Genomic DNA, 27,426 nt, shown 5'->3' with positions numbered 1-27,426 from the left:
GGAGAGCTCGGTGGCGCTTGGCACCCTGGTGATATTGGGCAATGACCCCCACTGTGGTCCCAGAACCTCCCCGGGCCCTTTGAGGGGGGCCGCTGCCCGGGAGGGGGACCCCCATGGATGCCGGGGCTGGTGGCGGGCTAGCTAGGGAGTGGGCGCTCACCACCCTGGCGTGTCTGCCGCAGATGCAGCGGGGCCTTTGCGGGCCAGCAATGCCAGGCCCCCAACCCCTGCCTCAGCGCCCCCTGCAAGAACGGCGGGACGTGCCACACGACGGAGCGAGAAGGCCTGGTGGACTATGTCTGCAGCTGCCGCCTGGGCTTCTCGGGGGCCGCTGTGCCTGACGCCCCGCGACCACGCCTGCCTCGCCAGCCCCTGCCTCAATGGCGGCACCTGTGACCTGCTCACGCTCACCGAGTACAAGTGCCTCTGCCCCCCGGGCTGGTCAGGTGAGGACCCCGGGGGTGCGGGGATGGAGTGGCCTTCCCCCAGCCGCCCACACAGCCAGTGACAGCCCCCCGTCCACGTGGCCGTGGACAGTCCTGGACTGGGCTCGGCTATGGGGGTCAGCAACCCAGAAATCGCCTAGAGTCCCCGCTCTGGGGTCCCCATGCCACTTTCCAGCCCTGGAGGCGTCAGTTCCCGGCTCGAGGGCACCCCCCTGCCGCAGCCTCTGTGAGAAAAGGGGAGACTCCCCCGGCCCCTGCAGGAGCCATGGTGTCACCACCAGCTCAGGAGGGACGCAGTCTGGGTCAGCTCCCCAGGGGGCCTGGCCTACTGTGCATCCCACGGTGGTCACTCAGCCCCTAAGTGGTTGGGGTCCCTGGGTGGTGAGGAGCTGATGCCACTGGGCCCATGCCCGGCTCACCCCTTGTCCAGGTCTGGACGCTGCCCCCAGCTCATAGGAACCAGGGAGGCTGGCTAACCACCCCCCGCCCCCTGCCCCCCCAGGGAAGACATGCCAGCAGGCCGACCCCTGCGCCTCCAACCCCTGTGCCAACGGTGGCCAGTGCCTGCCCTTTGAGGCGTCGTATATCTGCCACTGCCCGCCTGGCTTCCACGGCCCCACGTGCAGGCAGGACGTCAACGAGTGCAGCCAGAGCCCCGGGCTCTGCCACCACGGCGGCACCTGCCTCAACGAGGTCGGCTCCTACCGCTGCGTCTGCCGCCCCACCCACACCGGCCCCCACTGCGAGCTGCCCTACGTGCCCTGCAGCCCCTCCCCCTGCCAGAACGGGGGCACCTGCCGCCCCACGGGGGACACCACCCACGAGTGCACCTGCCTGCCAGGTACTGCCCGCCGGAAGCATGCAGGGGGCGGGGAGCCGGGCAGGCTGGGTCTGGGGGCGTCACCCGAGCCTGGGCGGTTGGAGGGCAGCCTTGGGGGTGGTACGGGGCACGCTCTGGGATGGGGGCACCCACCCACCAAGTGCCGCCCTGGGACAGGCCTGCTGTGACACCCTAGTGCTCCTACCCTGTGCCAGGGAGGGCCTGAGCATTCCGCCCGCTCCAGGCTCGCTCTGTTCTCCTGGCCCCCTGCCCCGAGTCTCCCAGGCCGTGGACACCGGCCTCCTTCAGGCCCCCCAGGAGGCCCCTTGTCCCGAGTTCCCTGGGACCACGTGCACATTACAGAACTCTCCCCCGCTGCAGGGAGCACCCTCTCCCGTGTCGCCCGCGGGGCTTCCCCTGGTTCCTGGAGGTGGGGCCGGGGGGCCGGGGCTCACACATGGCTCCCCGCAGTGGGGGCCCTTCCTCCTGGTCTCTCCCGTCGCCCACTGCCAGGGCAGGAGTGACAGGCGGGCCCAGCCCCACCCACCCCCCCAGCAGCTCCACCGTTCCTGTTTCGGGTCCCAGACTTTCCACTGTAGGTTTTTTCTGAGTCCGTTTTGCTGCTGCTGATCTAAAAATACTGATAATGACAAAGAGGTTCGAAAGCCTCCAGTCTGTCACTTGCACGGGGGTGGTTAGGCAGGGACTGGGAAGGGGAGGGAGTTTTGGGGTGGGGCGACAAGGAGGTGGGGTCGGTGGGGTTTGGGTTGCTGGAGAGGGGAGGGCCCAGGGTCCGGCTGACCCAGGACTGACCCAAAGGTCGCTCTGGCCCCCACACGGCCCTCGGCCCAGCCCGGCCCTTGCAAAGAGGAAGTGCTTTTCCCGCCCGCAAGCCCCGGGCCTGTTGCCTCTGCGTGCAGACGCCAGGCGTGTGCGTTTCCGGTCCCCGATTCTCCCCTCGCCACCTGCCCGCCCCGGCACTACCCACTGCCCGGCTGGGCTGCGTGGCTGTTTCGGAGTCTGGGTTCAGATGTCTTCCTGAGGGGGGTGGGCTGTGGGACCCCAGGGTCAGGAGGGGCTGTGGTGCGGGCTGGGGGGGCCGGTGGGAGGCGTGGGGGCCTGGCAGAGGGGGCCGCACGCGTGGAGCAGGTGCGGCCCCACCGGCCGGAGGTGAGCTGGGGCTGGGGAGAGGCGGCGCTTTAGGCCTGCCGCATGCAGGAGGGACTGGAGCGTAGGCACCAGGCTCCAGTGGGGGGGGCCTCCGAGGGAGGGGCAGGAGGGGGTCCAAAGGCGCCCTGGGAGGGGCATTAATTAGTAACTGGCTGCAGGTTTGGCTATTGCCAGACGCACCTTTCTGGGTTGATTATTGAACCAGCGGGAGTCGAACGGATTAATAGCTAACTGACTGGACGTGGAGGGGGTGCCGCAGAAGTTGGCCTGGCCGGGAGAGGGCAGGGAGAGGGTGGGGGGCTCCTACCCTGCCTGCGCCTCTGCTTCTGGGAAGTCTGGGGGCCGCACCTGCACACACACCCACCCCCGACTGCCTGCCAGGGTCCCTCTGTCTCCCTGCTCCAGTTCCGTGCGAGGGGGCTCCCAGGCCCAGTGCTGCCCCATCACATGGGGTATCCACGGCCGCACGTGGGGGTGTGCAGACAACCCCGAGCACAGGGCTGGGCCCGCAGGCAGTGCCCAGTCACAGAGGCCGTAGCGCAGACGTCTTCTCTGACAGAACCCCGGGGAGCCTGTGACCGTGGGTCTCCGTCTGTTCAGCCGGCCGTTTAGAAAACGATCGCTTAGGAATGTGCTGACCGTGGGCTCTGGGGTGTGCGGCCCAGTCACAGGAGTGGGGAGGGCAGGGTGTGGGGCAGGGACCCCGAGGGCTCCAAGGCGGTGGGCATCACAGGACAGGCTGCGGAGAGCAGCTCTCCGCCCAGAGCAGGGTGTCCTGGGTCCAGCCAGGAGGGTGCCAGAACCCAGTGCAAGCATGACAGGACGGTGAGGGCCTGGCCCCATGGGGAGGCCTGACCGGGCGACTGGCCCCTGCTGCAGGCTTCACTGGCCAGAACTGCGAGGAAAACATTGACGACTGTCCAGGGAACAGCTGCAAGAACGGAGGCGCCTGTGTGGATGGCGTGAACACCTACAACTGCCGCTGCCCCCCGGAGTGGACAGGTGCACACAGCGGGCGGCTCAGGGGGCACCTTTGCCCTTGGAGTCTGTCCCTGTGGGGGGCAGGCAGAAGGGAGCTGAGATATGGGACGGGAAGGATGCCGTGACCTGCAGCTGACTGCCCCCCCGCCAGGGTCTGAGGCCCCCCCCAACCCCCTGGAGCAGCACAGACGTGGGTGGCACCAGCCCGTCTGTGTGAGCCATTTGCAGCCTGGCCCCAGGCTGGCCTGGCCACAATCAGGTCCCCAGTTTGAGGTCAGCTTGCTGGCCAGGACACAGGGATGCTGGCCAGCAGGATGCAGGCCCTGCCCACAGGTGAGCGTGGACCCCAGTGCACCTGTGCCCACGGAGCGGCCAGGCAAGAGCCCCCAGGTGCCAGGGGTGCAGGGGAAAGGCTGGCTCTGGCTGGCGGGGCTGGAGGAAGTCAGGAAGACTTCCTGGTCGAGGTGAGGGTCTCGGCTTGGCGGAGGGGGCTGGAGGCACCAACCGTCCCGGCCCCCCGCAGGTCAGTACTGCACAGAGGACGTGGATGAGTGCCAGCTCATGCCCAATGCCTGCCAGAACGGCGGGACCTGCCACAACACCCACGGCGACTACAACTGTGTGTGCGTCAACGGCTGGACGGGCGCGGACTGTAGCGAGAACATTGACGACTGCGCCAGCGCCTCCTGCTTCCGGGGCGCCACCTGCCACGACCGCGTGGCCTCCTTCTACTGCGAGTGTCCCCACGGCCGCACGGGTGAGCGCCCAGCCTGCCCCCAGGCGGAGGGCCCTGGGGCGTCAGGCCTGGGCAAGGGGCCTCACACAGACGCTGACACTGCAGCTTTGTGGGGCCCGTAAGGGGGGAACCCCAGGAGGGGCCTCCTGGAGTGAAGCGGCCGGCCATGAGCCTCCCGGAATAGCTCTGGTGTTGTAGGGCCCTCCACAGGGTCGCTGGCTGTGTCCTGGCGGGGGCCCTCCCTGGGGAGCCGGGTGTGGGCAGTCGGTGTTCCCGCTGACCCCCGCCGCTGTGCCCAGGTCTGCTGTGCCACCTGAACGACGCCTGCATCAGCAACCCCTGCAATGAGGGTGCCAACTGTGACACCAACCCTGTCAACGGCAAGGCCATCTGCACCTGCCCCTCGGGGTACACGGGGCCGGCCTGCAGCCAGGATGTGGATGAGTGCTCGCTGGGTACGGACAGCCGGGGTGCTGGGGAACCTGTTGGAAGTCGTCCGATGGGGGGAGGCGGGGAGGCGGGTCTGATGGGGGAGGCAGGCACACCCCCGACTGTTCCAGAGGCTAGGGTTCCCAGAGCAGCCCCTTACCCGTGCCGCATCTCCCCCCCACCGCCCCCACCAGGTGCCAACCCCTGTGAGCACGCAGGCAAGTGCATCAACACGCTGGGCTCGTTCGAGTGCCAGTGTCTGCAGGGCTACACCGGCCCGCGCTGCGAGATCGACGTCAACGAGTGTGTATCGAACCCGTGTCAGAACGACGCCACCTGTCTGGACCAGATCGGGGAGTTCCAGTGTATCTGCATGCCTGGTACGCGGCCGGCCGCCCGCCCGACCCTGGGGGTGGGGAAGCCGCATCGCCTCTGCCCCCGGCCTCCGTGCCCGCCCAGGCCGCAGCCGCCCCACAGTCATCTGGCGAGGCTCGCGGTTGGTCTCCGGGCACAGTGAGGAGCAGGCGAGCTCTGGGCGGCTGGGTCGGCCCCGGGGAGCAGGTGTGGAGAGGCCGGGCGTTGCTGACCGGCCCGCTCCCGCCAGGCTACGAGGGCCTGCACTGCGAGGTGAACACGGACGAGTGCGCCAGCAGCCCCTGCCTGCAGAACGGCCGCTGCCTGGACAAGATTAACGAGTTCGTGTGCGAGTGCCCCACGGGTGAGCCTGGGCCCCGCCGCCCACCCTGCCCTTGCGTCAAGGCCGGTCAGGTCCCCCACGGTGGGGAGGGCCCGTAAGAGCCTCACCTCCAGAGTGTGGGGAGGCGGGGGTGGGTTGGTTTTCAGCCCCCAGAGGACAAAGCTGGGCCGGGCAGGGTTCCTGGCCCCCACCTCGCTGAGAAGCCCGGGACCCAGAGACCTCCCTTCCTGCCTTCGTGCCCCGGCGGGAGGAGGGCTGGCCTGCCGCGCGCACCTGCCTCTGCCAGCGGCAGTGGATGTGATGGCTAGGAGGGCCTATGGAGCCTGTGAGGGCCCCGAGTCTGTCGCAGGGAAGGGCTGGGGGACGCCAAGCCCGGGGAGGTGTTGGGGGTCAGAGCCCTGGACCTTCTGAGATGCAAATCAACTGTCCCAGAGGCCTAGCCGGGAACCGAATTCTCAGCCCAGCCCGGCTGTAGCCATGGCAACCGTCCATCTTGGGCTGAGCCTCCTCTGAAGGGGTCAGGGCAGGAGGGCCAGGACCCCAGGGGTGTGCTCTGAAAGAGGGCAAGGAAAGGATACGGGCATTTGCCGTTTGCCCAGCCCTGGCCAAAGCACTCTCGCGGGGCCCTCCCGGGCGCCCCCCGCCCCCCCGACCTTGGCCAGCCAGGGCTTGGCTGTGGTGCCGTTGTGCCCCTGGCATCTGACCGCCATCCCCTCCCCGGCCACAGGCTTCACTGGGCACTTGTGCCAGTATGACGTGGACGAGTGTGCGAGCACACCCTGCAAGAACGGCGCTAAGTGCCTGGACGGGCCCAACACCTACACCTGCGTGTGCACAGAAGGTGCGGGGCTGCGACCCCAGGCCAAGTGGCGGGGGCAGAAGCAGGCGGTGGGGTCCAGGGAAGGGGCTGGTCGGAGGCTGAGGCTGGGGGTGGGTGACCCCTCAGTCTGGAGGGGAACAAGAGCAGGGTGCGTCTCTGACCCCAGGCAGGTGGGGGGCGTGCCCCAGACATCCCCAGGCTTCCCTGGTGGGAACAAGAGGACCCTGGGCCTGCTTGATGGTGTCCTGGACAGCCTGGTAACCCAGAGAGTGGCCCCCCGCCCCTGCAGGCTACACGGGGCCCCACTGCGAGGTGGACATCGACGAATGTGACCCCGACCCCTGCCACTACGGGTCCTGCAAGGACGGCGTGGCCACCTTCAGCTGCCTGTGCCAGCCGGGCTACACGGGCCACCACTGCGAGACCAACGTCAACGAGTGCCACAGCCAGCCCTGCCGCCATGGGGGCTCCTGCCAGGACCGCGACAACGCCTACCTCTGCTTCTGCCTCAAGGGGACCACAGGTGCCCGGCCCCGGGCTAGTGCGGGGTTGGGGGGGGTAGGTGGAGCTGCGGACGAGCGAGCAGGAGCGCGTGACCTCCTCTGGTCTCCCACCCCCAGGACCCAACTGCGAGATCAACCTGGACGACTGCGCGAGCAACCCCTGTGACTCCGGCACGTGTCTGGACAAGATTGACGGCTACGAGTGTGCGTGTGAGCCGGGCTACACAGGTGAGCCGCCCAGGATTCGGGGGCCTGCAGAGGGCTCTGCCCTCCCGCCCGCGTCAGGGCCTTGATGCAGGGGCTGAAGCTGCGCTCGCAGGTCAGGGTCTCGGGACTGTGGGGGCCCAGCTCTCAGGCCAGCAGCCTTGGCAGCTGGCGGCAGAGGCTCTGGAAGGAACGGGGGTGGGGGGTGGGTCTGGCTGACGCTGGGATGGACACCCTTGAGCCTGGCATGCCGGGTGAGAAGCAGCCCGGCAGGCCCGCAGTGGGGCCAGGCCCCCGGCGCACATGCTGCCCTCTGCCCCGAGCGCGTCCAGCGTGGGCCCTGGGTCCTGGGAGCAGAGCTTGTGTCGGTGAGAGTCTGAACCTCAGGAGGGCCTGGGATAGAGTGGGGGGAGGGGGTTGCTCTCGGAGAGGGAGACTGAGGCTCCGAGGGCAGGGAGCCCGACCCCTCTCCCACTCCTGGTGTCTGAGCTGCCGGGCCACCTGCAGGGAGCATGTGCAACATCAACATTGACGAGTGCGCGGACAGCCCCTGCCACAACGGGGGCACCTGCGAGGATGGCATCAACGGCTTCACCTGCCGCTGCCCGGAGGGCTACCACGACCCCACCTGCCTATCTGAGGTCAACGAGTGCAGCAGCAACCCCTGCGTCCACGGGGCCTGCCGCGACAGCCTCAATGGGTGCGTCCTCGGAGCCCCACCCTGGGGGCGGGGGGTGTGGGGGTGGGGAGCCAGCGGGTCTTGGGCGGAGCAGCCAGGTGCTCCCCAAGGACGGGTCTGCTGTGGGAGCCCTGAAGGGTGCCGTGCACGGGCGCTCACTCGGCTCCTGGTCTGAGCCCAGCACTGCCCTCGGCTCCGTGTGTGCCCGGGGAACGCATCCATGCCAAGGCAGCAGGCCAGAGGTGAAATCTCTGAGATATCTGAGAGTGGAAGGGGTGTCTTGGGTCGTGTCCGAGCCCCTTTGGGCCACAGCTCAGTGGTAAAGAATCAGCCTGCAATGCAGGAGACCCAGGTTCGATTCCTGGGTCAGGAAGATCCCCTGGAGAAGGAAATGGCAATCCACTCCAGGATTCTTGCCTGGGAAATCCCATGGACAGAGGAGCCTGGCGGGCTAGTCCATGGGGTTGCGAGAGCCGGACACGACTTAGCAAGTAAACCACCACTGAGCTTCCGTAAGGAGGCTGCTAAGGTCATCCGAGGCTGAGGCTGGGGTCCGGGGCCTTCCATCCCACCCTGACCGTGAGGACGGGAGAGGGGCTGCAGTGCAAGTTAATCACCAACAGCCAGTGACTTATTCAGTCACGCCTGTGTGAGGAAGCCTCCATAAAAAGGCCAAGTGCGGGAGTTCAGAGAGCTTCTGGGTTGGCGAACAGGTGCTGGGATGGGGCGGGGACCAGCTCTGAGCCCTTCCCCATCCCTGGCCCCGTATGTCTCTTCCACTGGGCTGTTCCAAGTTTCCCTGCGTATAGCAAACCATTGATCTAGTAAGTCGAACAGTTTTTCTGAGTTTCGTGAGCCGTTTCTGCAAATTTCAAAGGAAGAGGTCTGGTTCCTGGCTGTTTGGTCAGAAGTAGAGGTGACAACTTTGGGGCTTGGGGTTAGTGTCTGACCTGGGGCCAGTCTGGTGGGTCCCAGCCCTCTCCGGGGGGTGGGGGGACAGTCTGTGCTGACTCCAGGCACTTAGGGCCAGGACTGGGTTGCGGGCCACCCACCTGGTGTGGGAACCCTGCCCATATATGTGGTGCCAGAATATTAGAGTGTAGAGAAGCTGACTTTTAGTTTCCGACACCCACTACGTGCCTGGCATTGGCTCTATCTAAATGGGGTGATGGACATGGCAGGGACCACACAACCTCATTTTGCACAGAGAGGGTAAGCAGCCTGTTCAGGGTCACACAGCAAGTGAACAGTGAATGGCCTCCTGACCACTGCCCTGAACTGGGCACTGTCCCAAACCCTTACCACTGTCTTAGTCGAGGCAGGCTATTTAAAGTCGTTTAAAGGACTCCAAGGGTCAGAGTGGACCAGTGTCTCCATCTAATCAGGTTGTAAGATGGTGGCAGAGTCTGGGTTGCTCCCAGCCTAGGCCCCACCCTCTCTGGCTACACCTGAGCCGCCGTGTGGTCGCCTCTGCAGGTACAAGTGTGACTGTGACCCCGGGTGGAGTGGGGCCAACTGTGACGTCAACAACGATGAGTGTGAGTCGAACCCCTGCGTCAACGGAGGCACCTGCAAGGACATGACCAGCGGCTACGTGTGCGCCTGCCGGGAGGGCTTCAGTGGTGAGTGGGACGGGGGCTCCTGGTCCCAGCGCAGGCCCTGGGGGCCGCATGGAGCCTGGACACACGCCAGCTGTCGAGAACCCCCGTGGCTCCTGGGCCGGCTGGTGTGGGTTCCCAGGCCCCAGGCTCAGTGCAGGGGTTTTTCTCCACGCCAGGCAGAACTTGGCCATAGTCCCTGGGGTGACAGCTACACCGACCGTGTTTTCTCTCTCTCCAGGGCCCAACTGCCAGACCAACATCAACGAGTGCGCGTCCAACCCGTGTCTGAACCAGGGCACGTGTATCGATGATGTGGCAGGGTACAAATGCAACTGCCTCTTGCCCTACACAGGTATGGGCGGGGCCTGGGGCTGTGCGCTTGGGGCCTGGAGGGCAGGGGCGGGGCCTGTGGTGTGGGCTGGTCTGGAGGGCAGGGGCGGGGCCTGGAGGGCAGGGGCGGGGCCTCAGCAGGTGGCGCAGGTGGCTGAGGTGCGAGGCGGCCTTCCTGGGCTGGGCTTGTCTGCATCCCTCTGCAGGCATCCCAGAGGCCCTGCTCTGTACTCCAAGCCTTAGGCCTGGCTGCGTTAGGGCCTTGCCCTGCAGGTGTCTTTGCTCATAAAATAACCAGGTGCCTGGGAGAAAATTTGAGCACAAGCAAGTCCCTACTTGGGGGACCTGCCTGGGAGGTGGCCCCCTTGGCGGCGGAGCTGGGTCTGGGCTGTCAGCCTCCCCGCCTGCCGTTCAGGCTGCCCTGGGGGTAGGGGGGCCAGGCTGCCCTCCCCATCGCTGGCGAGGCCTGAGGGAGTCCTTTGATGGCGGGCCTTCTTTGTGTGGGGAAACAAGGAGCCCTGTGTTCCTGCTGAGAGTGGCGGGAGACGGGTCCCTGGCATCTCAGCTGCCGCCATTGGCCCGGCTGGGGGAGGCGGGATGTGGGTCCCCTCCTAAGGAGAGATTTGGCAAGTGTTAAAAAATGGAAGTCACGAGTGCTCAGGCCACCAGGCCCCCCGGGGATGGGGCAGGGGGTGCTGCCGTTGGGGACAGTCCTGAGAGGCCCCCATAGGCAGGGGTGGGGCCCGTGACTGCAGTTCTCACGACACCGGCGGCCTGTGGCCCGAGCAGTGTTTTCTTTGACCAAAGCTGGGGACCTGGACTTTCTCTCCTCCGCTGGTGAGGAAACGCCCCCTCCCCGGTGGCCGCCCAGGGCGCACCCGAGCCCCTTTCGGACACACTGCCATCGGGGCTGGCGGCCGGCGGGGAGGAGCCGGCCTGTGCTGACCCGCTTCCCGTCCGCCCGCTTCCTGCTTCCCTCTGCACAATTGTCGGAAACCCTGGCGAATTTCCTGCCGGCTGGGGTCACTGTGGAAACCGATAGAATGAAAGGCCCGGGACAGTCACCCCCGCGGGCCGGGGAGATAATGGGCGGCCGGGAAGATAACGCTTCCTCACGGGCTCGGGACATGGCCCCGTGGGCTGTAAACAGGAAACCCCGTGTTGGGCTCTCAGAGAGGAAAGGTCACCTGGAGTGCCGGGGTCCAGGCAGACTCCCGCTCCCACCTGGGGTCCTGACGCCGTGTCCAGTGCTCCCCTGATAAGCAGCCATCCTGAGGGCTGAGGCTGGCACGTTCCCTGCAGTCACAGCCTTGGTTCAGGGGCCTCCCAAGATGGGCACTAGCCGCCCGAGGCACCGAACCCCTGGACTCAGCTCCCAGGCCGCCAGCTCAGTGCGGGGCCCTCTGCCATTAGCAGGGCACGAGACTGGGAGCCGGTCCAGGGCCCCTGCGACGTGTGTCGGGGGGTTGTCAGGCCCAGCCCAGCCCTTGCTCCTGGCACTATCGGGTGGTGGGGTCCAGGCTGTTCCCCCAGCCTGTGGGGGCCCAAGGGTTCCCCTGGTTCATGTTCAGGCGCTCACACAGCCAGGCGCTCACACAGCCAGGGTCCTGGTGCCCCGCTGTATGTCCCCCCGCCCCCGCCCCCCATGCAGGGCAACCAGACGTGCTTTGACGGTAGAACCACCCGTTCACGGTGGCTGCCGGGGCCTCTGTCAGGACTTGCCCAGGGCATTGACCTCTGGCCGGGGCTCCCGGAGGGCTCATCAGCCTGCCCCTCCCTCCCAGGGGCCACGTGTGAGGTGGTGCTGGCCCCGTGTGCCCCCGGGCCCTGCAGAAATGGTGGTGAGTGTCGGGAGTCAGAGGACTATGAGAGCTTCTCCTGCGCCTGCCCCACGGGCTGGCAGGGTGAGTCCAGGGGTTGGGGGGACATAGGGAGGCTTGGAGAGGCTCGGGGGCCACGGGCTGGCAGGGTGAGCCCAGGGGCCGGGGGGACGGGGGTGGGGAGGGTCAGGGGCTTCAGGCGACTCTTGCTAGTGAGCCCCTGTTCTTGGGGGATGAACCAGTGGGCTGCAGGGTCCTCCCAGGCTTGAAGATCTGTCTCCTGCTTGGCCCCAAGTCAGGGGGCAGCCCTTTGGAGAGCCCCCCTTCCCTGGATGCCCCCAGAGGGTCGCCCTGCGGCGGTAGAGAGCCTGCTCCGGGGGGGCGGGCAGTGCCCCGTGGGTACTGGCTGAGCCAGCGGCTCCCCTGTCCCCTTCCCCAGGGCAGACCTGCGAGATCGACATCAACGAGTGCGTGAAGAGCCCGTGCCGCGCGGGCGCCTCCTGCCAGAACACCAACGGCGGCTACCGCTGCCACTGCCAGGCGGGCTACACGGGGCGCAACTGCGAGACGGACATCGACGACTGCCGGCCCAGTGAGTGGCTGGCCGGCCCCGCCCGCCTCTGAGACGTCCAGACCCATGTCCCCAGGCGGGCGCAGAGCAGGGAACGTGCCAGGGTCACGTGAGAGGCTGGGCAGGGCAGTACCCGGGTGCAGGCTTGGCGCCGGCAGCCCTCTTGATCCAGCTGGACCTTTCGGAAGGGCGCCTGGTTGGGGGCTGGAGGAAGTGCTGGGGCGGGGCTAGGTGGCTGCTGTCGACCAGCGAGGTGGTCGCAGGCGGTTCCGGGGCTGTGGTGCCAGGCTGATGGGCCCCCAACTCGTCCATCCTGGCATCTCCCAGCCAGACTCCCGGGCTCCTCTCCCCGGGGCCGCAGCTGCCCCATCCAGCGTGGCTCTTAACCTAGTTCTTGTCCTGACCCCTGAGAAATGGGGCTCATGCCACCTGGGGTCCAAGAGAGGCCAAGTACCTCATCTGGCATTACCAGCAGGCAGGGAAGCCTGTGGCCACGGCCTGTGTGGGTCTCACTGTTAAGCCTGCCAGCCTTTATGGCCTGGGGACCGGGAGCTCGTGGGGTAGCGTAGACCCCCAAGCTCACAATGCAGCCTGCTGGACCGGGCTCCCTGCGGAACACCCCGGGGGCAGTGCCAGGAGCCCAGAGTTTTGGTCGCCCTGGCAGAGGGGTGGTGCCCAGCTCTCAGGCCTGCCCTCCGGTCCCCTCGCAGACCCATGCCACAACGGGGGCTCCTGCACAGACGGCATCAACACGGCCTTCTGCGACTGCCTGCCCGGCTTCCAGGGCGCCTTCTGCGAGGAGGACATCAACGAGTGTGCCAGCAATCCCTGCCGCAACGGCGCCAACTGCACCGACTGCGTGGACGGCTACACTTGCACCTGCCCCACGGGCTTCAGTGGCATCCACTGTGAGAACAACACGCCCGACTGCACGGAGAGGTGCGAGGGCCGCGGGTGCATGCAGCCGGCCACGGGGCCATGCACAGCGCCGGCAGACCTGTGTACCCAGCGGGTGTCCACCTGGGGGCGGGCGCTTGTTGCCAGTGTGAGACACCGCTCCTCCTGAAAGGGCCGTTGTCCATTCTCCCTTGTGGCTTAGAAGCAGGAGCCCTGCGGTTTATCCTCAGGAACTGCTGTTCCTCCTTCCATCAGCCGGGGACCTCGTAACTGGCGTGTGTCCTTATTTGCCTTGGCTGCCAGGAAGCTCGGCATGGACCATCACACTTATCCCGTTTCTAGCATTTATCTCCCACGCGGTCTGGTTTCTGCTCATTTTTGTCTTGATCGTGACACACCTGTGTGCGAGATGAAGCTCCTCTCAGCATGAGTTCTAAAGAGGGCAGAGGAAGGAGTGTGGTGTGGTGTGAGAGTCTGGGGTCCCCTGGGACTCCTGCTGGCCTCCCTGAGGTCAGCCAGGGTGTTGCTGGCCTGTCCTGGCGCCCAGACCCCTGTGGCCACCCTGATTGGTGGTGAGGGTGCTGGCATGGACGTACCTGCTTGGGCAGGGTCCTGCCCCCAACTCACCACCCCCTTGCTGCCTGCCCACCTCCAGCTCCTGCTTCAACGGCGGTACCTGCGTGGACGGCATCAACTCCTTCACCTGCCTGTGTCCACCCGGCTTCACCGGCAGCTACTGCCAGCACGATGTCAACGAGTGTGACTCTCGGCCCTGCCTGCACGGCGGCACCTGCCAGGACAGCTACGGTGCCTACAAGTGCAGCTGCCCGCAGGGCTACACGGGCCTCAACTGCCAGGTGAGGGCGGGCCCCGGGGCACACGCCAGGCACCTTGGCCACGTGGCGGGGCCCCTCGCTTGGATTCCAGCTGGCCCTCCCACCCTGGAGAGCCGAGGAGGGGGCAGATAAGGAGGGAGAGGTGGTGAGCAGGGCAGTTTCCAGCTCAGGTAGCAGAGGCTTAGGGAACAAAAACAAGGACCAGCTGTTGGGGGGGAAGGCGGCTAAACGCCAGTGTTTTCATGGAGACTGTGTAAAAGTACCAAAGGTTTATCTTCTTTAAAGATGTTCACACGCAAAACACCAATTAGAAGAGAGCTGTTTCCTTCTTAAGAAAAAATCTTCCTTCAAGGAAAGGCAGCCTGTTGTCAGGATTCACCACCAAGGGCCCAGAGCAAGAGAGGGGCCCCCGCAGCCCCAGTTGCTCCTGAGCAGGGGAGACCCCGTGGGCCTCGGTGTCCATTTCTGTGGATTGGGGGGAGGTCACGGGCCACCTTGGGCGTGAGGGTCTCTGGCGCCCATGTGTGTCCCCCGCTGGGTGGGCTGGGCCCGTGGGGGCTGGCGGGTGGGGTGTGAGCGAGGCTGCCCCTCGTCCCCAGACCCTCGTACGCTGGTGCGACTCGTCTCCCTGCAAGAATGGTGGCCGGTGCTGGCAGACCAACGCGCTGTACCGCTGTGAGTGCCACAGTGGCTGGACTGGCCTCTACTGTGACGTGCCCAGCGTCTCCTGCGAGGTGGCCGCGCGGCAGCAAGGTAACCAGCCCAGGCTTCCCCGTGCCCACCGGGCGTCCGACCTCTGAGGTCAGGAGGTGTGCTGCCCAAGGCGCGAGGCAGCCCCTGGGGAGGGGAGCTGGGGCCTCATGCTCCGCCCGCCGCCTCCCCGGCAGGCATCAACGTGACCCACTTGTGCCGGAACGGGGGCCTCTGCATGAACGCGGGCAACACACACCACTGCCACTGCCAGGCCGGCTACACGGGCAGCTACTGTGAGGAGCAGGTGGACGAGTGCTCACCCAGCCCCTGCCAGAATGGGGCCACCTGCACCGACTACCCCGGTGGCTACTCCTGTGAGGTGGGCACCCGTCCCTGGGGCGGGGGGGTGTGTGTCTGGCCTGAGTGCCACTGAGGGCCAGGCCCTGGGCTGGGAGCCAGTGCGGCAGGGAAGACTAGACCCATAGACGCGTGCTGCGCTCAGTCCCATCAGGGGAGGGCTGGGCAATCAGGAAAGACTGCCTGGAGGAGCTGTCCTCTGGGGGCACCTGCAAGAGGAAGACCCTGAGAAGTAGGGCAGGGTTTCCCTCCCCCAGATTCACCCAGCTCTACACTACCACCTTGGGCAGTGAACCGCAGCTTACCAGGGCCCTTACCAGGGTCTCCATCTGGGTCCTGGTAGGAGGGCTTTGCAAGGCAAGAGGGCAGCTCATGGGGCCCCGTCAGCCCACACAGGGGTAGGGGGCCACAACCCGGCTGCCCGCTGAACCTCAGGCCCACGCCTCGCTGTCCCCCTGCAGTGCGTGCCCGGCTACCACGGGGTGAACTGCTCCGAGGAGGTGAACGAGTGCCTGTCCCAGCCCTGCCGGCACGGAGGCACCTGCATCGACCTCACCAACACCTACAAGTGCTCCTGCCCCCGCGGCACACAGGGTAGGCTTGGCCACACCTGGGGAGGGAGTCTGGCGGGCTGGTTGCCAGCGTCCAGCTCCTGGGCGTCTGACCTCCAGCCGGGGCACACCTGTGGGAGGCGTGGGGCTGGAGAGCGGCCACGTGGGGTCTTATGGCGCCTGGCCTGCAGGCGTGCACTGCGAGATCAACGTGGACGACTGCAACCCCCCCATCGACCCCGTGTCCCGGGGCCCCAAGTGCTTTAACAACGGCACCTGCGTGGACCAGGTGGGCGGCTACAGCTGCACCTGCCCGCCCGGCTTCGTGGGTGAGCGCTGTGAGGGTGATGTCAACGAGTGCCTGTCCAACCCCTGCGACGCCCGTGGCACCCAGAACTGTGTGCAGCGCGTCAATGCCTTCCACTGCGAGTGCCGCGCCGGCCACACTGGTGGGTGCCGCCCTGAGGGGCGTGGGCGGTGCCGGGAGCGGGGGGATCAGTGCCTCACGCCACTCTTGTCCCCAGGACGCCGCTGCGAGTCGGTCATTAACGGCTGCAAGGACAGACCCTGCAAGAACGGGGGTAGCTGTGCGGTGGCCTCCAACACGGCCCGCGGGTTCATCTGCAAATGCCCAGCGGTAGGTGCCATGGGCAGCAGGTGGTGGAGAGGGCTTCTGGTCTGAAGGGGGCAGGAGGACACCCCCCGCTCAGCACACCTAGTGCCCGGGGGTGGCCAGCACCTCCCCGCCCTATCCCGCCGCCCCTCCAGCCTGCGGGTGAGCTGGAGGGCAAAAGGTGGCTCGTGTGTCTGGACTCCACCCTCTGCGTTCCCCTCGAGACAGTGTTTCTTGTGTCTTTATGTTTAAAGCGGTTTAGTAGAAAATTGGTGCAGGAGGGTTCCTGTGTAGCCTCGCCCCCTGCACACCCAGCTTTCCCTTTATTAACATCTTGCTCTCCTGTGGGCTTCCCTGGTGGCTCAGACAGTAAAGAGTCTGCCTGCAGTGCGGGAGGCCAGGGTTCGATCCCTGGGTCAGAAAGATCCCCTGGAGAAGGCGATGGCACCCCACTCCAGTACTTTTGCCTGGGAAATCCCATCGACGGAGGAGCCTGGTAGGCTACAGTCCATGGGGTTGCGAAGAGTCGGACACGACTGAGCGACTTCACTTTCACTTTTCACTTTCACGCATTGGAAAAGGAAATGGTAACCCACTCCAGTGTTCTTGCCTGGAGAATCCCAGAGACGGGGGGAGCCTGTGGGCTGCCATCTATGGGGTCGCACAGAGTCAGACATGACTGACGCGACTCAGCAGCAGCAGCAGCAGCAGCAAGTGATCTACACACTGACACGTTAAGTCCAGCCCACTCCATGTCATGTGTTCCTTGGGTCTGCCACACACGCAGTGCTACGAGCCCCCTGTGCAGGATCCCAGGAGGCTGTTTGCCCTAAAAGTGCCCCAGGCTCCTACTGTGCCCACCCCTCCCTCCTTCCCTCCCAACTCCTGGGAAATCCCCACCCCCGAGCGTTTCGTGTTGACTTTCTTTTAAAAGGAAAGGCCGCCAGCCCTTGTGGGTGGGTGGGGGACGCAATGAAGCGGCCAGGCGTGTCCCCAGCACTTGGGAGGGGGGGCCGGCTCACCCCTCACAACCACATGGCCCCTCCCGCAGGGCTTCGAGGGCGCCACGTGCGAGAACGACGCCCGCAGCTGCGGGAGCCTGCGGTGCCTGAACGGTGGCACGTGCATCGCGGGCCCGCGAAGCCCCACATGCCTGTGCCTGGGCCCCTTCACCGGCCCCGAGTGCCAGTTCCCGGCCAGCAGCCCCTGCGTGGGCGGCAACCCTTGCTACAACCAGGGCATCTGCGAGCCCGCCGCTGAGAGCCCCTTCTACCGCTGCCGCTGCCCCGCCAAGTTCAACGGGCTCCTGTGCCACATCCTGGACTACAGCTTCGGGGGCGGCGTGGGCCTCGACATCCCCCCGCCGCAGGTCGAGGAGACCTGCGAGCTCCCCGGCTGCCGCGAGGAGGCCGGCAACAAGGTCTGCAGCCTGCAGTGCAACAACCACGCGTGCGGCTGGGACGGCGGCGACTGCTCCCTCAACTTCGACGACCCCTGGCAGAACTGCACGCAGGCCCTGCAGTGCTGGAAGTACTTCAGCAACGGCCGCTGCGACAGCCAGTGCAACTCGGCCGGCTGCCTCTTCGACGGCTTCGACTGCCAGCGCGCAGAAGGCCAGTGCAAGTAAGGCCCGCGCGGACGCCGCTTAGCGTCCTCGATGTCCCACGGGGCTGGTGGGGGGCAGGCGAGGGGGCCGTCCGCTCACCAGCAGGGGCAGAGCAGGTGGGAGGAGGACACTGGGCTTCGCAGGCAGGGCAGCGCACAGCCGGGTGCTGGCCGAGGGCCTCCGGGTGGACAGGGGCAGGCGTGGCCCTGGGGGACCCGGGCGCGGAGGGAGCCCTGAGCTGTTGCCGTGCGCCCCCAGCCCCCTGTACGACCAGTACTGCAAGGACCACTTCAGGGATGGGCACTGCGACCAGGGCTGCAACAGTGCCGAGTGTGAGTGGGACGGGCTGGACTGTGCGGAGCACGTGCCTGAGCGGCTGGCGGCCGGCACGCTGGTGCTGGTGGTCCTCATGCCACCCGAGCAGCTGCGCAACCGCTCCCTGCACTTCCTGCGCGAGCTCAGCCGCCTGCTGCACACCAATGTGGTCTTCAAGCGCGATGCCAGCGGCCAGCAGATGATCTTCCCTTATTACGGCCGCGAGGAGGAGCTGCACAAGCACCCCGTCAGGCGCTCCGTGGATGGCGGGGCGCCGCTGCTCCCAGGCGGCGCCGGCAGACGCCAGCGCAGGGAGCTGGACCCCATGGACATCCGCGGGTGAGCGAGCCCCCTCTGGCGGCCTCCACGCCCTGACCCTCAGGGATGCCCCCCTCCCAGAGAGGGCAGCGCTGTCCTCCCGAGATGGGGAAAGAGACCTGGGGTTTCAGCTCCCGTGACGGGCGAGCGGCAGAGATGGCATTCCCACCCAGGCTCAGCTCTCACGGAGGCGAGGGACCGGGCTCCGGACACCTCCATCCTTCCGAGATGGGGGCCAAGGCTGCCCATGGCTTTGCAGGAGCCCAGTGCTGGCAGGGGAGCACTCTGAGGAGTGTCCGTGTGAGCACCATGCGTGCCCTGCTGGTGCTGGACACGGCGGGCCCTCAGGGCCAATGTGCATCTCCAGGCTTGTTCCTGTCCAGACCCAGCTCTCCGCCTCCCCAGGCTGCCCCCCTGGAGTTCTGGGAGCACCCTCTCTCCCCGCCCATCCATCAGGGTGACACCACAGGAGCCAGAGCCCATCCCTGGGGGGCGTGCTGGCCGGGCGGGCGCCAGGAGTGGGCCGGCGCCCGAGCCCCCTGACCTAGGCTCTGCCCTGCCACCCCAGGTCCATCGTCTACCTGGAGATCGACAACCGGCAGTGTGTCCAGTCATCCTCGCAGTGCTTCCAGAGCGCCACGGACGTGGCCGCCTTCCTGGGTGCGCTGGCCTCGCTGGGCAGCCTCAACATCCCCTACAAGATCGAGGCCGTGCAGAGTGAGTGGCCGGCCCGCTCCCCCAGCCGCGCTCCCATGGGAGCTCTGGGCCGTCCTGGGAGGGGCTGTGCGTGGGAGGCGGTCTCCCAGGTCCCCCCGCCACCCCAGGATGCTCTTGTTCTTCGCGCCAGTTGCCACCCATGGGGGTGTGTGTCATGCCATCCAGAGTTCGGGGAGCGCTTTTCTGGGGTTTCCCACCCGGCATGCTCTCACTCCCGTAGCAACAGCTGTCAGCGAGGCTGGCCCAGGGGAGTCCACACATCCGCCAGCAAATTGAGGGGGGAGACTTTTCTCGCCCCACCCCTTCCTCCCGATTTTTCTTTGTTGGGTATTATTTCAAAATCATTATGGGTTTTTTTTTTTTTTTTTAAGAGAGAGAAAGCAAAGAATTGATCGATGTCATGTGAAGTGTTGAAGTTTGTATCTGGAAAATCCCCCTAAATCCTTTGTCTTAACAGCTCGATGCGAGTGCAGCGATTTGAAGTTGCCTAATCCTTCTCCCTTAAAGGAGAAAAAAGTAAAAGCTGTCTCCAGATAGCCGGCTGGTGCAGGAGAGAATTTAGCGATAGTTTGCAATTCTGATTAATCGCGTAGAAAATGACCTTATTTTGGGGGGCGGGATGGAGGCGAGCGGGCGAGGACGCGCCGGGCCGCGGAGCCAGTGCGCTGCCCCCGGCCGCCGGCCTGCCTGGCTGCGCGGCCTGATGTCCGGGCGCCCGCCCGCGGCCGCTGTGCCCGCAGGTGAGACGGTGGAGCCGCCCCCGCCCCCGCCGCTGCACTTCATGTACGTGGCTGTGGCGGCCTTCGTGCTGCTGTTCTTCGTGGGCTGCGGGGTGCTGCTGTCGCGGAAGCGCCGGCGGCAGCATGGCCAGCTCTGGTTCCCCGAGGGCTTCAAGGTGTCGGAAGCCAGCAAGAAGAAGCGGCGCGAGCCCCTCGGCGAGGACTCCGTGGGCCTCAAGTCAGTGGACGCGGCGGGGCGTCTGGGTGGGGGCCGGGCTTGCGGGAGGCGGGGCTGCCCCCTCCCCTCCTCCGCGGCCCCTCCTGGGGCCCCGGGCATGCGCGGGGCCTGGAAGGGGAGGGGAATCTCCGTGGACCCCCGCTCCCCGCGCTTAGTCCCACCTCCCCCGGCCCCGTCACCCCCAGGCCCCTGAAGAACGCTTCGGACGGCGCCCTCATGGACGACAACCAGAATGAGTGGGGCGACGAGGGCCTGGAGGCCAAGAAGTTCCGGGTGAGTCGGGGCTCCAGGGTCCCCGCCCCGCCCCGCCCCGCTCAGCCCCACGGGGTGTGACCCTCTGCTCCACGCCCTTCCATAGTTCGAGGAGCCCGTGGTCCTCCCTGACCTGGACGACCAGACAGACCACCGGCAGTGGACCCAGCAGCACCTGGACGCCGCCGACCTGCGCGTGTCTGCCATGGCCCCCACGCCTCCCCAGGGCGAGGCGGATGCCGACTGCATGGACGTGAACGTCCGTGGGCCAGGTAGGTGCGGCTGGCCAGACACCGCTGCCCCCCACCCGGGGCTCCACCCCCAGGAACCTGGTGGCACTGGGCAGCCCGCATTTCCCTGACCTGGTGACCCACCCGCCCCCCTGTCCCAAGCCTCAGGGTCAGTACCTGAAAACTCCCTGGGCCTTGGATGGGGTGAGAACCCCCAGGAGTTGGTCAGCCTCCTCATGGCCTTCCCTCTCGGAGTGCAGGTCTCAAACCGCGCTCTGCGCTCTGAGTTGGTTTCTTCTTTCAAAATGCGTCTTTTGAGACATCCAGAGTGCCTGTTAGCTTACCTCCTCTGTCTCCTGGACGGGGCTGTGGGTGAAGTACTCGGGCAGGTCAGGAAGCAGAGCCCACCAGCTGCCTGCAGCTGGACTTGGTTCTGCCCTCGGGGAGCTTGGACGGATTGCATTGGCGTTGGGCAGTGTGGCCGCGTGTGCACTGGGCCTCCGTGGGCAGCGCCCCCGCTGAGGTCTGTTATCCCCGGGAGCAGCTGCCAGGGGCCAGCCTTCCTGACCTGGCCCTGTCCCCGTCCTGCCCCTCTGCAGATGGCTTCACGCCGCTCATGATCGCCTCCTGCAGCGGAGGGGGCCTAGAGACAGGCAACAGCGAAGAGGAGGAGGACGCGCCCGCGGTCATCTCGGACTTCATCTACCAGGGTGCCAGCCTGCACAACCAGACGGACCGCACCGGCGAGACCGCCCTACACCTGGCCGCCCGCTACTCACGCTCCGATGCAGCCAAGCGCCTGCTGGAGGCCAGCGCAGACGCCAACATACAGGACAACATGGGCCGCACCCCGCTGCACGCGGCTGTGTCTGCCGACGCACAGGGCGTCTTCCAGGTGGGCAGCCACTCATGTGCCCTTCTGCGTGCCCTTGCCTGCCTTCCCTCCTTCCTGGTCTGGCCGCAGAGCCCTGATGCCAACCCTGGCCAGAGCAGGGGCAGCTGGGGTTCCCCCCGCACCCCAAACCTTTGCACCCTGGAGGGGCCGTGAGGCCAGGGAGAGTGTCAAATCCCCTGTATCGTCCCCTCAGGCAGCCAGGCTGGTGGCGCTAAAGCAAGAGAGGCCGCAGGGACCTACAGGGGCAGGGCCTCCTCACCCTCACCCGAGATAGGCCCGTCCCCTGTGCCTGCCCCTCCCGGCCCCCATGCGCTCCCCTCTTCGGCTGGAGGCATCGATCGCCTCTGGCGGTGGGGAGAAGGGCTAGGGGTTGCTGTTTGCTGCCTGTGAGCAGTGGGTGGGGGGCGGCTCTGGCCTTGCTGGCCTTCCAGGATGAGGACAGATTAGGGACGTGGGTGCTTGGGTCTCTGGGGAGCATCCCTGGCAGAAGCAGCTTTTGAAAGCTGCCTGCCAGTCTCCTGGCCACAAACCCCCAGGCCCCAGGCCATGCTGCTCTGCAGAGACAGGCAGGTAAATGGGGCACAAATGGGGGGTGTCACAAAAGTCTAATGATTTCCGACATGTTGTCTTTTATGGAAATGAGAGATTGGGGACAATTTAAACGAGCCCCTGGAGGCAGGCCCTGGCCGAGTTTGCCCGGGCAGTCTCTGTGGCACGTAGAGACATTCCCTTGGGCGCTTTTCGGGGAGAGGCCGGTCCACACACGGCTCTTCCCCAGCTCCTTTCGTCCCCCCTCCCACCCCCGAAACAGTGGCTGTTCTTCTCTCTCGTGCTCCGGCCCCACCCCTCCAGCAGAGCCTGGTGGAGTTCTGCCCACTCCCCGGGCTCCCACGCCACACATGTCTGGGCTCCCTGGGGCCGCCTGACCCCAGGAGGGCTGCATCTGAGTCAGGGGTTGGGTCCCAAGCACGTGTCCAGGAGCGGGCGGGGGCCTCGCACTCACACTTGCTGAGCCCGAGACTTTCCCTGTGGTCCAGATCCTGATCCGGAACCGAGCCACCGACCTGGACGCCCGCATGCACGACGGCACGACCCCGCTGATCCTGGCCGCGCGCCTGGCCGTGGAGGGCATGCTGGAGGACCTCATCAACTCCCACGCCGACGTCAACGCCGTGGATGACCTGGGTGAGCCCGGATGGGCCGGAGAGGGGCACGCCACGGCCGCCTGCCCACCCCTGACCTGCCTGCCAACCTCTGACCTGCTTGCCAACCCCTGACCTGCCCTCTGCTCCCCTCGCAGGCAAGTCCGCCCTGCACTGGGCAGCCGCGGTGAACAATGTGGAGGCTGCTGTCGTGCTGCTGAAGAACGGGGCCAACAAGGACATGCAGAACAACAAGGTGGGCTGGCTGGCGAGACACTTCCCCTCTGCCACTCCTTCCCGACCGGGGGACCCCCAAGCCATGACTTTAGCTTCTGGGCCTCGGCTTCCTAACCCGTTAAGTCCCAGGAGAAGCTGCAGGAAAACAGAGACGTGGGTGCCCGTGTGGTCAGCGCTCCCTGCCTCCCTCTGGCCACATTACCAGTCCCCTCCCGGGCCCAGGGCACGGGCAGCTGCAGCTGTCCACCCCCCCCATGTCACTGACCTGCGACCTCACCTCTGTCCTTGGCTGTCACTGGCCGGGACGGGTTGACCCAGATGGTGTACGCTGAGCCAAGAGGCTGGTGGGCAGGGTGGGGGGCTCTGCGTTGCCAGGCCCCCAGATGGAACGGTGAGTGTCCACCTTCTACACGCGGACCACCTCTGGTCTCTCTCAGCCTCGCCGCAGTCTGTCCCCAGAGTCTGAGTATGCTCTTTCCTTCCTGCCCAGCCCCAGCCTGGCCCTGAGTCCCCTGCGCTTGTCTTTGGGCTCCTGTGTCCCCGGACCCACCCCTTCCTTCACTGACCCCTGAAGGGATCTCCTGTTCTGGGGGAGGGGCGCAGGGGATGCTGTTGGGCCCGGTCACTTCTGAGTCTGCCATGGGGCAGAGGCATCATCCCGCCTCCTTCTGGGGAGACAGGGTGACTGGCGGCAGGGACCGCCGTGGCGGGGTGGTAGCTGCAGCCAAGGCCACGTGTGTGCCAGGCAGACACCGTCCAGCCTCACCCCACACAGCAGCCTCGGGGGGCATACGTGGCATGTCCACTGTACAGATGAGAAGACCACGCCCTGGGGACAGAGCTAAGATGTCAGGGTTCCTCGGAGACCAACGGATGCCCACAGACACACTTTAGTGACCCCACAGCCCCTGAAATCGTGGCAGGGTCTCCATCTGTGTGGTTTTGGAGGAGGGGAAGGGGGGACACATTCTGTTAGATTTCCCAAAGGGCTTCCCTGGTGGCTTGGGTTAAAGCGTCTGTCTGCTTGCAACGCGGGAGACCTGGGTTCGATCCCCTGGAGAAGGAAATGGCAACCCACTCCAGTATTCTTGCCTGGAGAATCCCATGGATGGAGGAGCCTGGAGGGCTACAGTCCACGGGGTCGCAAAGAGTTGGACACGACTGAGCGACTTCACTTTCTGACGCCGTGAAGGTAGAGCCCCACTGGTTTAGAATATAGGATCCCACAGGTCCTCTGGGTGGGTCTTACAAGATGCGTTTAAGGTGTTTTTGTTTGTAAGATGTAATAGTGATGGTAGGACCCTAGGGGGAGGGTTGAGATGAGGTGCCTCCCCTCCGCAGCAGGGTGGAGGCGGGGCTGACCGCTGGTCCATCTGGTGACTGGTGACCCCTGCACCTGCCCCCATCTGCTCCCCCCAGGAGGAGACGCCCTTGTTCCTGGCCGCCCGGGAGGGCAGCTACGAGACCGCCAAGGTGCTGCTGGACCATTTCGCCAACCGGGACATCACAGACCACATGGACCGCCTGCCTCGCGACATCGCGCAGGAGCGCATGCACCACGACATCGTGCGGCTGCTGGACGAGTACAGCCTGGTGCGCAGCCCCCCGCTGCATGGCACCACCCTGGGTGGCGCGCCCACCCTGTCGCCCCCGCTCTGCTCGCCCAACGGCTACCTGGGCAACCTCAAGCCCCCCATGCAGGGCAAGAAGGCCCGCAAGCCCAGCACCAAGGGCCTGGCCTGCGGCGGCAAGGAGCCCAAGGACCTCAAGGCTCGGAGGAAGAAGTCCCAGGATGGCAAGGGCTGCCTGCTGGACAGCGGGAGTGTGCTGTCGCCCGTGGACTCCCTCGAGTCCCCCCACGGCTACCTGTCAGACGTGGCCTCCCCGCCCCTCCTGCCCTCCCCTTTCCAGCCGTCTCCCTCCGTGCCCCTCAACCACCTGCCCGGGATGCCCGAGGCCCACCTGGGCGTCAGCCACCTGAGCGTGGCAGCCAAGCCCGAGATGGCGGCGCTGAGCGGGGGCAGCCGGCTGGCCTTCGAGGCAGGGCCACCACGCCTCTCCCACCTGCCCGTGGCCTCCGGCACCAGCACGATCCTGGGCGCCGGCGGCAGTGGGGGCGGTGGGGCTGTGAATTTCACCGTGGGTGGAGCCGCGGGCTTGAATGGCCAGTGCGAGTGGCTGTCCCGGCTGCAGAATGGCCTGGTGCCCAACCAGTACAACCCGCTGCGAGGGGGCGTGACGCCAGGCACCCTGAGCACACAGGCTGCCGGCCTCCAGCATGGCACGGTGGGCCCGCTGCACGCCCCCGCCCTGTCCCAGGTGATGAGCTACCAGGCCCTGCCCAACACGCGGCTGGCCTCCCAGCCTCACCTGGTGCAGACGCAGCAGCTGCAGCCCCAGCAGAACTTACAGATGCAGCCGCCGAGCATGCCGCCGCAGCCAAACCTGCAGCCGCCGCAGCCGCACCTCGGCGTGAGCTCGGCCGCCAGCGGCCACCTGGGCCGGAGCTTCCTGGGAGGGGAGCTGAGCCAGGCGGACATGCAGCCGCTGGGGCCCGGCAACCTGGCGGCGCACACCGTCCTGCCGCAGGACGGCCAGGTCCTGCCCACGTCGCTGCCGTCCACGCTGGCTCCGCCCACGCTGGCCCCGCCCATGACCACCGCCCAGTTCCTGACGCCCCCCTCCCAGCACAGCTACTCGTCCTCCCCGGTGGACAACACCCCCAGCCACCAGCTACAGGTGCCCGAGCACCCCTTCCTCACCCCGTCCCCCGAGTCCCCCGACCAGTGGTCCAGCTCCTCGCCACATTCCAACATCTCCGATTGGTCCGAGGGCATCTCCAGCCCGCCCACCAGCGTGCCGTCCCAGATCGCCCACGTCCCGGAGGCATTCAAGTAAACAGCCGGCTGCCCCCAGGACCCTGCGCTTCCTTTCCCAAGCCCTGCTGGGGCGTGTGCTTGCGCTCCATGAATGCCGGGGCCGACCAAAGGAGCTTTTTTTCAACAAATGTGTTTTTATACAAAATAAGAGGACAAGGATTTTTAATTTTTTTTTTTTAGTATTTATTTATGTACTTTTATTTTACATGGAAACACTGCCTTTTTATTTATATGTACTGTTTTGTATGGCATCAGGTAGAAACTTTTATCTGCTCCGAGAAAATAAACTAGTTCTCAGTCAAGATTTTCCTACTTAGGATAAAGACTCCTAGGTATTTGTAAAATATAAACAAAGATTCATGATGTGCAAATGCCATTTATTTATTGATTTCCTCTTTCTTGAATCCCAAAAGAAATGATGTCAGACAAGGGTGGTTTGAGCCAGCATTGTTTAGAAAGCTCTAGGGGTGCCCGGGGCCTGCTTTGATTTCCCCAGACATCCCCTCACCCCCACCTCCAAACCTGGACCACCCTCCTTCCAGGACCGCCTGCATCTTATGAAAAGATGCGTCTAGAGAAAGAAAGGCAAGCCCTTTACTCTCTTGGCACGTGGGTTACTTTGTACCTGAAGTAGGAAAGTAAAATGTAAAATGATGTGGTTCGTGCATTTCGGTTGTACTTCTAAACTTTTTAAAAATATGTCTCTCAAAACGTGTTCTTGGGGTATGCCAAGGGTACATTTCATGGTACCAGTCATGAATCTTTGTTTCAGGTTCAGTATTATGTAGTTGTTCTTTGGTATTGTGAGTTCTTGTTCTTTCTGGAGGCTCCCCTGCCCCTCGCCCCCGCTGATGTTTAAGCATCATGTGAGAAGTCGGAGGTGTGGCCATGTGGTACCCACCTTGGACCCCACGTTGGGGAGGCCTCCCCCTTCCTGGGGAAAGACACTGCCGGGCCGCCTTGTTGGAGGCACCTCAACTTGAACTGCATCTCCCAGGTTCAGCGGAAGATGAACTGGCGCCCCTGCGGCCCAGTGCTGACGGGCCTGGTTTTTATAGGAGACTTGGAAAAATGTGGGCGTGTCCAGCCTCAGTGCTCAGAGACCCTGGTGCCAGGGCCTGGCACGCCCTGCGGTGCTCGGGTCACCAGGAGCCTGCTCGCGGGCCACCACTCCCAGCACCCAGGGTAGAGCAGATTTTTACATTATCAAGTATAAGCCTGTGGCAGATACATATCTGTAAATACATTTTTAAAGGGTGATTTTGTTTAAGAAATCTGATTGGACAACTCTGTCAGGGTCGTGCTGATAAGGGATGCCAGAACCCAGGCCCCACGACCTGCAGCTGCCGAACCGTAGCTCCTGAGAGCAAAGCCGGGGGGTCCCGCCGCCCACCGCACTGAGTCTGCTGCCCCGGCCTCGCCGGGCGTGCTGTGGGGCCACCCCTAGTGGGCACGATCAGACTCTTCCTAAGATGTGGTTTCTTTTTGTGTTTTATAAGATAGAGTGTAGTTTACATAAAAAGAAAACTTTTTTAAAAAGTTATCTACCTACAAAACTGTAGGTGATTAAAATGATGTATTTTTTTTTTCATCTTTTTTGTTAACAGATTTGCAATAAAAATGATTCCGATGGTCGTCCAGATTTTGCTAAACTCGACTGTGGTCCTGGCTTGCTTTCTGAGAGGGAGGGAGAGCGATAGAGAGGGAATGCCAGCCCTGGCTCCTGGGTGCCAGGGTCACTTTCTCGGGTCAGGTATCTAGTGTCCATCTACCCTGGCAGGCCCTGTGCAGCGGGGCAGAGACTCCATAGGGAGCAGGGCACACGCAATCCCAAAACCAGGCTCTTGGCTGTCTCTCAACTGTCTGGGTCACGGAGGGTGAGGCACCACTTACTAGCCTGGGGACCACCGCTGCTGGCAGGAGGGGCACAAGGAAGGGTCCAGACCCCGGCCTGGGGCAGAGAGAACCCAGGGACATCTGAGCAGGGGAGCCCTGGGGGGCGGGGGTGGTGACATAGTGAGTGGGGTAAGTCCTGTGACCCCCAAGGAGTGCAGGCTGGGCAGAACCACTGTCTCAGGAATCCCCAACTGGGCCATGAGGCACAGGGCTCTGATCTTCCTCCCT

At 65.1% G+C, this 27,426-nt stretch overlaps 1 protein-coding gene across 2 annotated transcripts; it reads left to right on the top strand.

The window, feature by feature from the left end:
- Positions 1 to 213: 213 nt before the first annotated feature.
- NOTCH1 (notch receptor 1) lies at positions 214 to 26,927 on the top strand. Of its 2 annotated transcripts, none has more exons than XM_052648791.1 (32): positions 214 to 446; positions 949 to 1,287; positions 3,316 to 3,438; positions 3,941 to 4,174; positions 4,453 to 4,608; positions 4,777 to 4,962; positions 5,187 to 5,300; positions 6,007 to 6,120; positions 6,389 to 6,622; positions 6,720 to 6,830; positions 7,314 to 7,506; positions 8,962 to 9,107; positions 9,325 to 9,438; positions 11,201 to 11,320; positions 11,676 to 11,828; positions 12,518 to 12,746; positions 13,360 to 13,561; positions 14,140 to 14,293; positions 14,428 to 14,612; positions 15,052 to 15,184; positions 15,333 to 15,590; positions 15,666 to 15,778; positions 16,806 to 17,377; positions 17,619 to 18,014; positions 18,562 to 18,710; positions 19,451 to 19,667; positions 19,853 to 19,940; positions 20,026 to 20,191; positions 20,749 to 21,044; positions 22,082 to 22,229; positions 22,345 to 22,442; positions 23,843 to 26,927. In XM_052648791.1, the coding sequence occupies exons 1-32, from the start codon at positions 296 to 298 to the stop codon at positions 25,319 to 25,321; spliced, it is 7,371 nt and encodes a 2,456-aa protein (XP_052504751.1). In that variant the 5' UTR covers positions 214 to 295; the 3' UTR covers positions 25,322 to 26,927. The 2 variants fall into 2 exon arrangements, with proteins under 2 accessions (XP_052504751.1, XP_052504752.1); XM_052648792.1 differs by lacking the exon at positions 23,843 to 26,927 and adding an exon at positions 23,522 to 23,616.
- The last annotated feature ends 499 nt before the right edge of the window (positions 26,928 to 27,426 follow it).

The sequence above is a fragment of the Budorcas taxicolor genome, chromosome 11 (genome assembly GCF_023091745.1).
Source record: "Budorcas taxicolor isolate Tak-1 chromosome 11, Takin1.1, whole genome shotgun sequence".
In the NCBI taxonomy this organism is placed as follows: Eukaryota; Metazoa; Chordata; class Mammalia; order Artiodactyla; family Bovidae; genus Budorcas; species Budorcas taxicolor.
Note: the sequence above shows the minus strand (reverse complement) of the source record. Positions and strands in the feature narration are given on the sequence as shown.

Excerpts from the sequence above, each read along its gene's own strand:
- NOTCH1 (XM_052648791.1), top strand. The coding sequence starts at position 296 with ATGTCTGCAGCTGCCGCCTGGGCTTCTCGGGGGCCGCTGTGCCTGACG. Across the intron at positions 4,609-4,776 it reads TGTGGATGAGTGCTCGCTGG|GTGCCAACCCCTGTGAGCAC; the intron begins GTACGGACAGCC and ends CGCCCCCACCAG. Across the intron at positions 6,121-6,388 it reads CACCTGCGTGTGCACAGAAG|GCTACACGGGGCCCCACTGC; the intron begins GTGCGGGGCTGC and ends CCGCCCCTGCAG.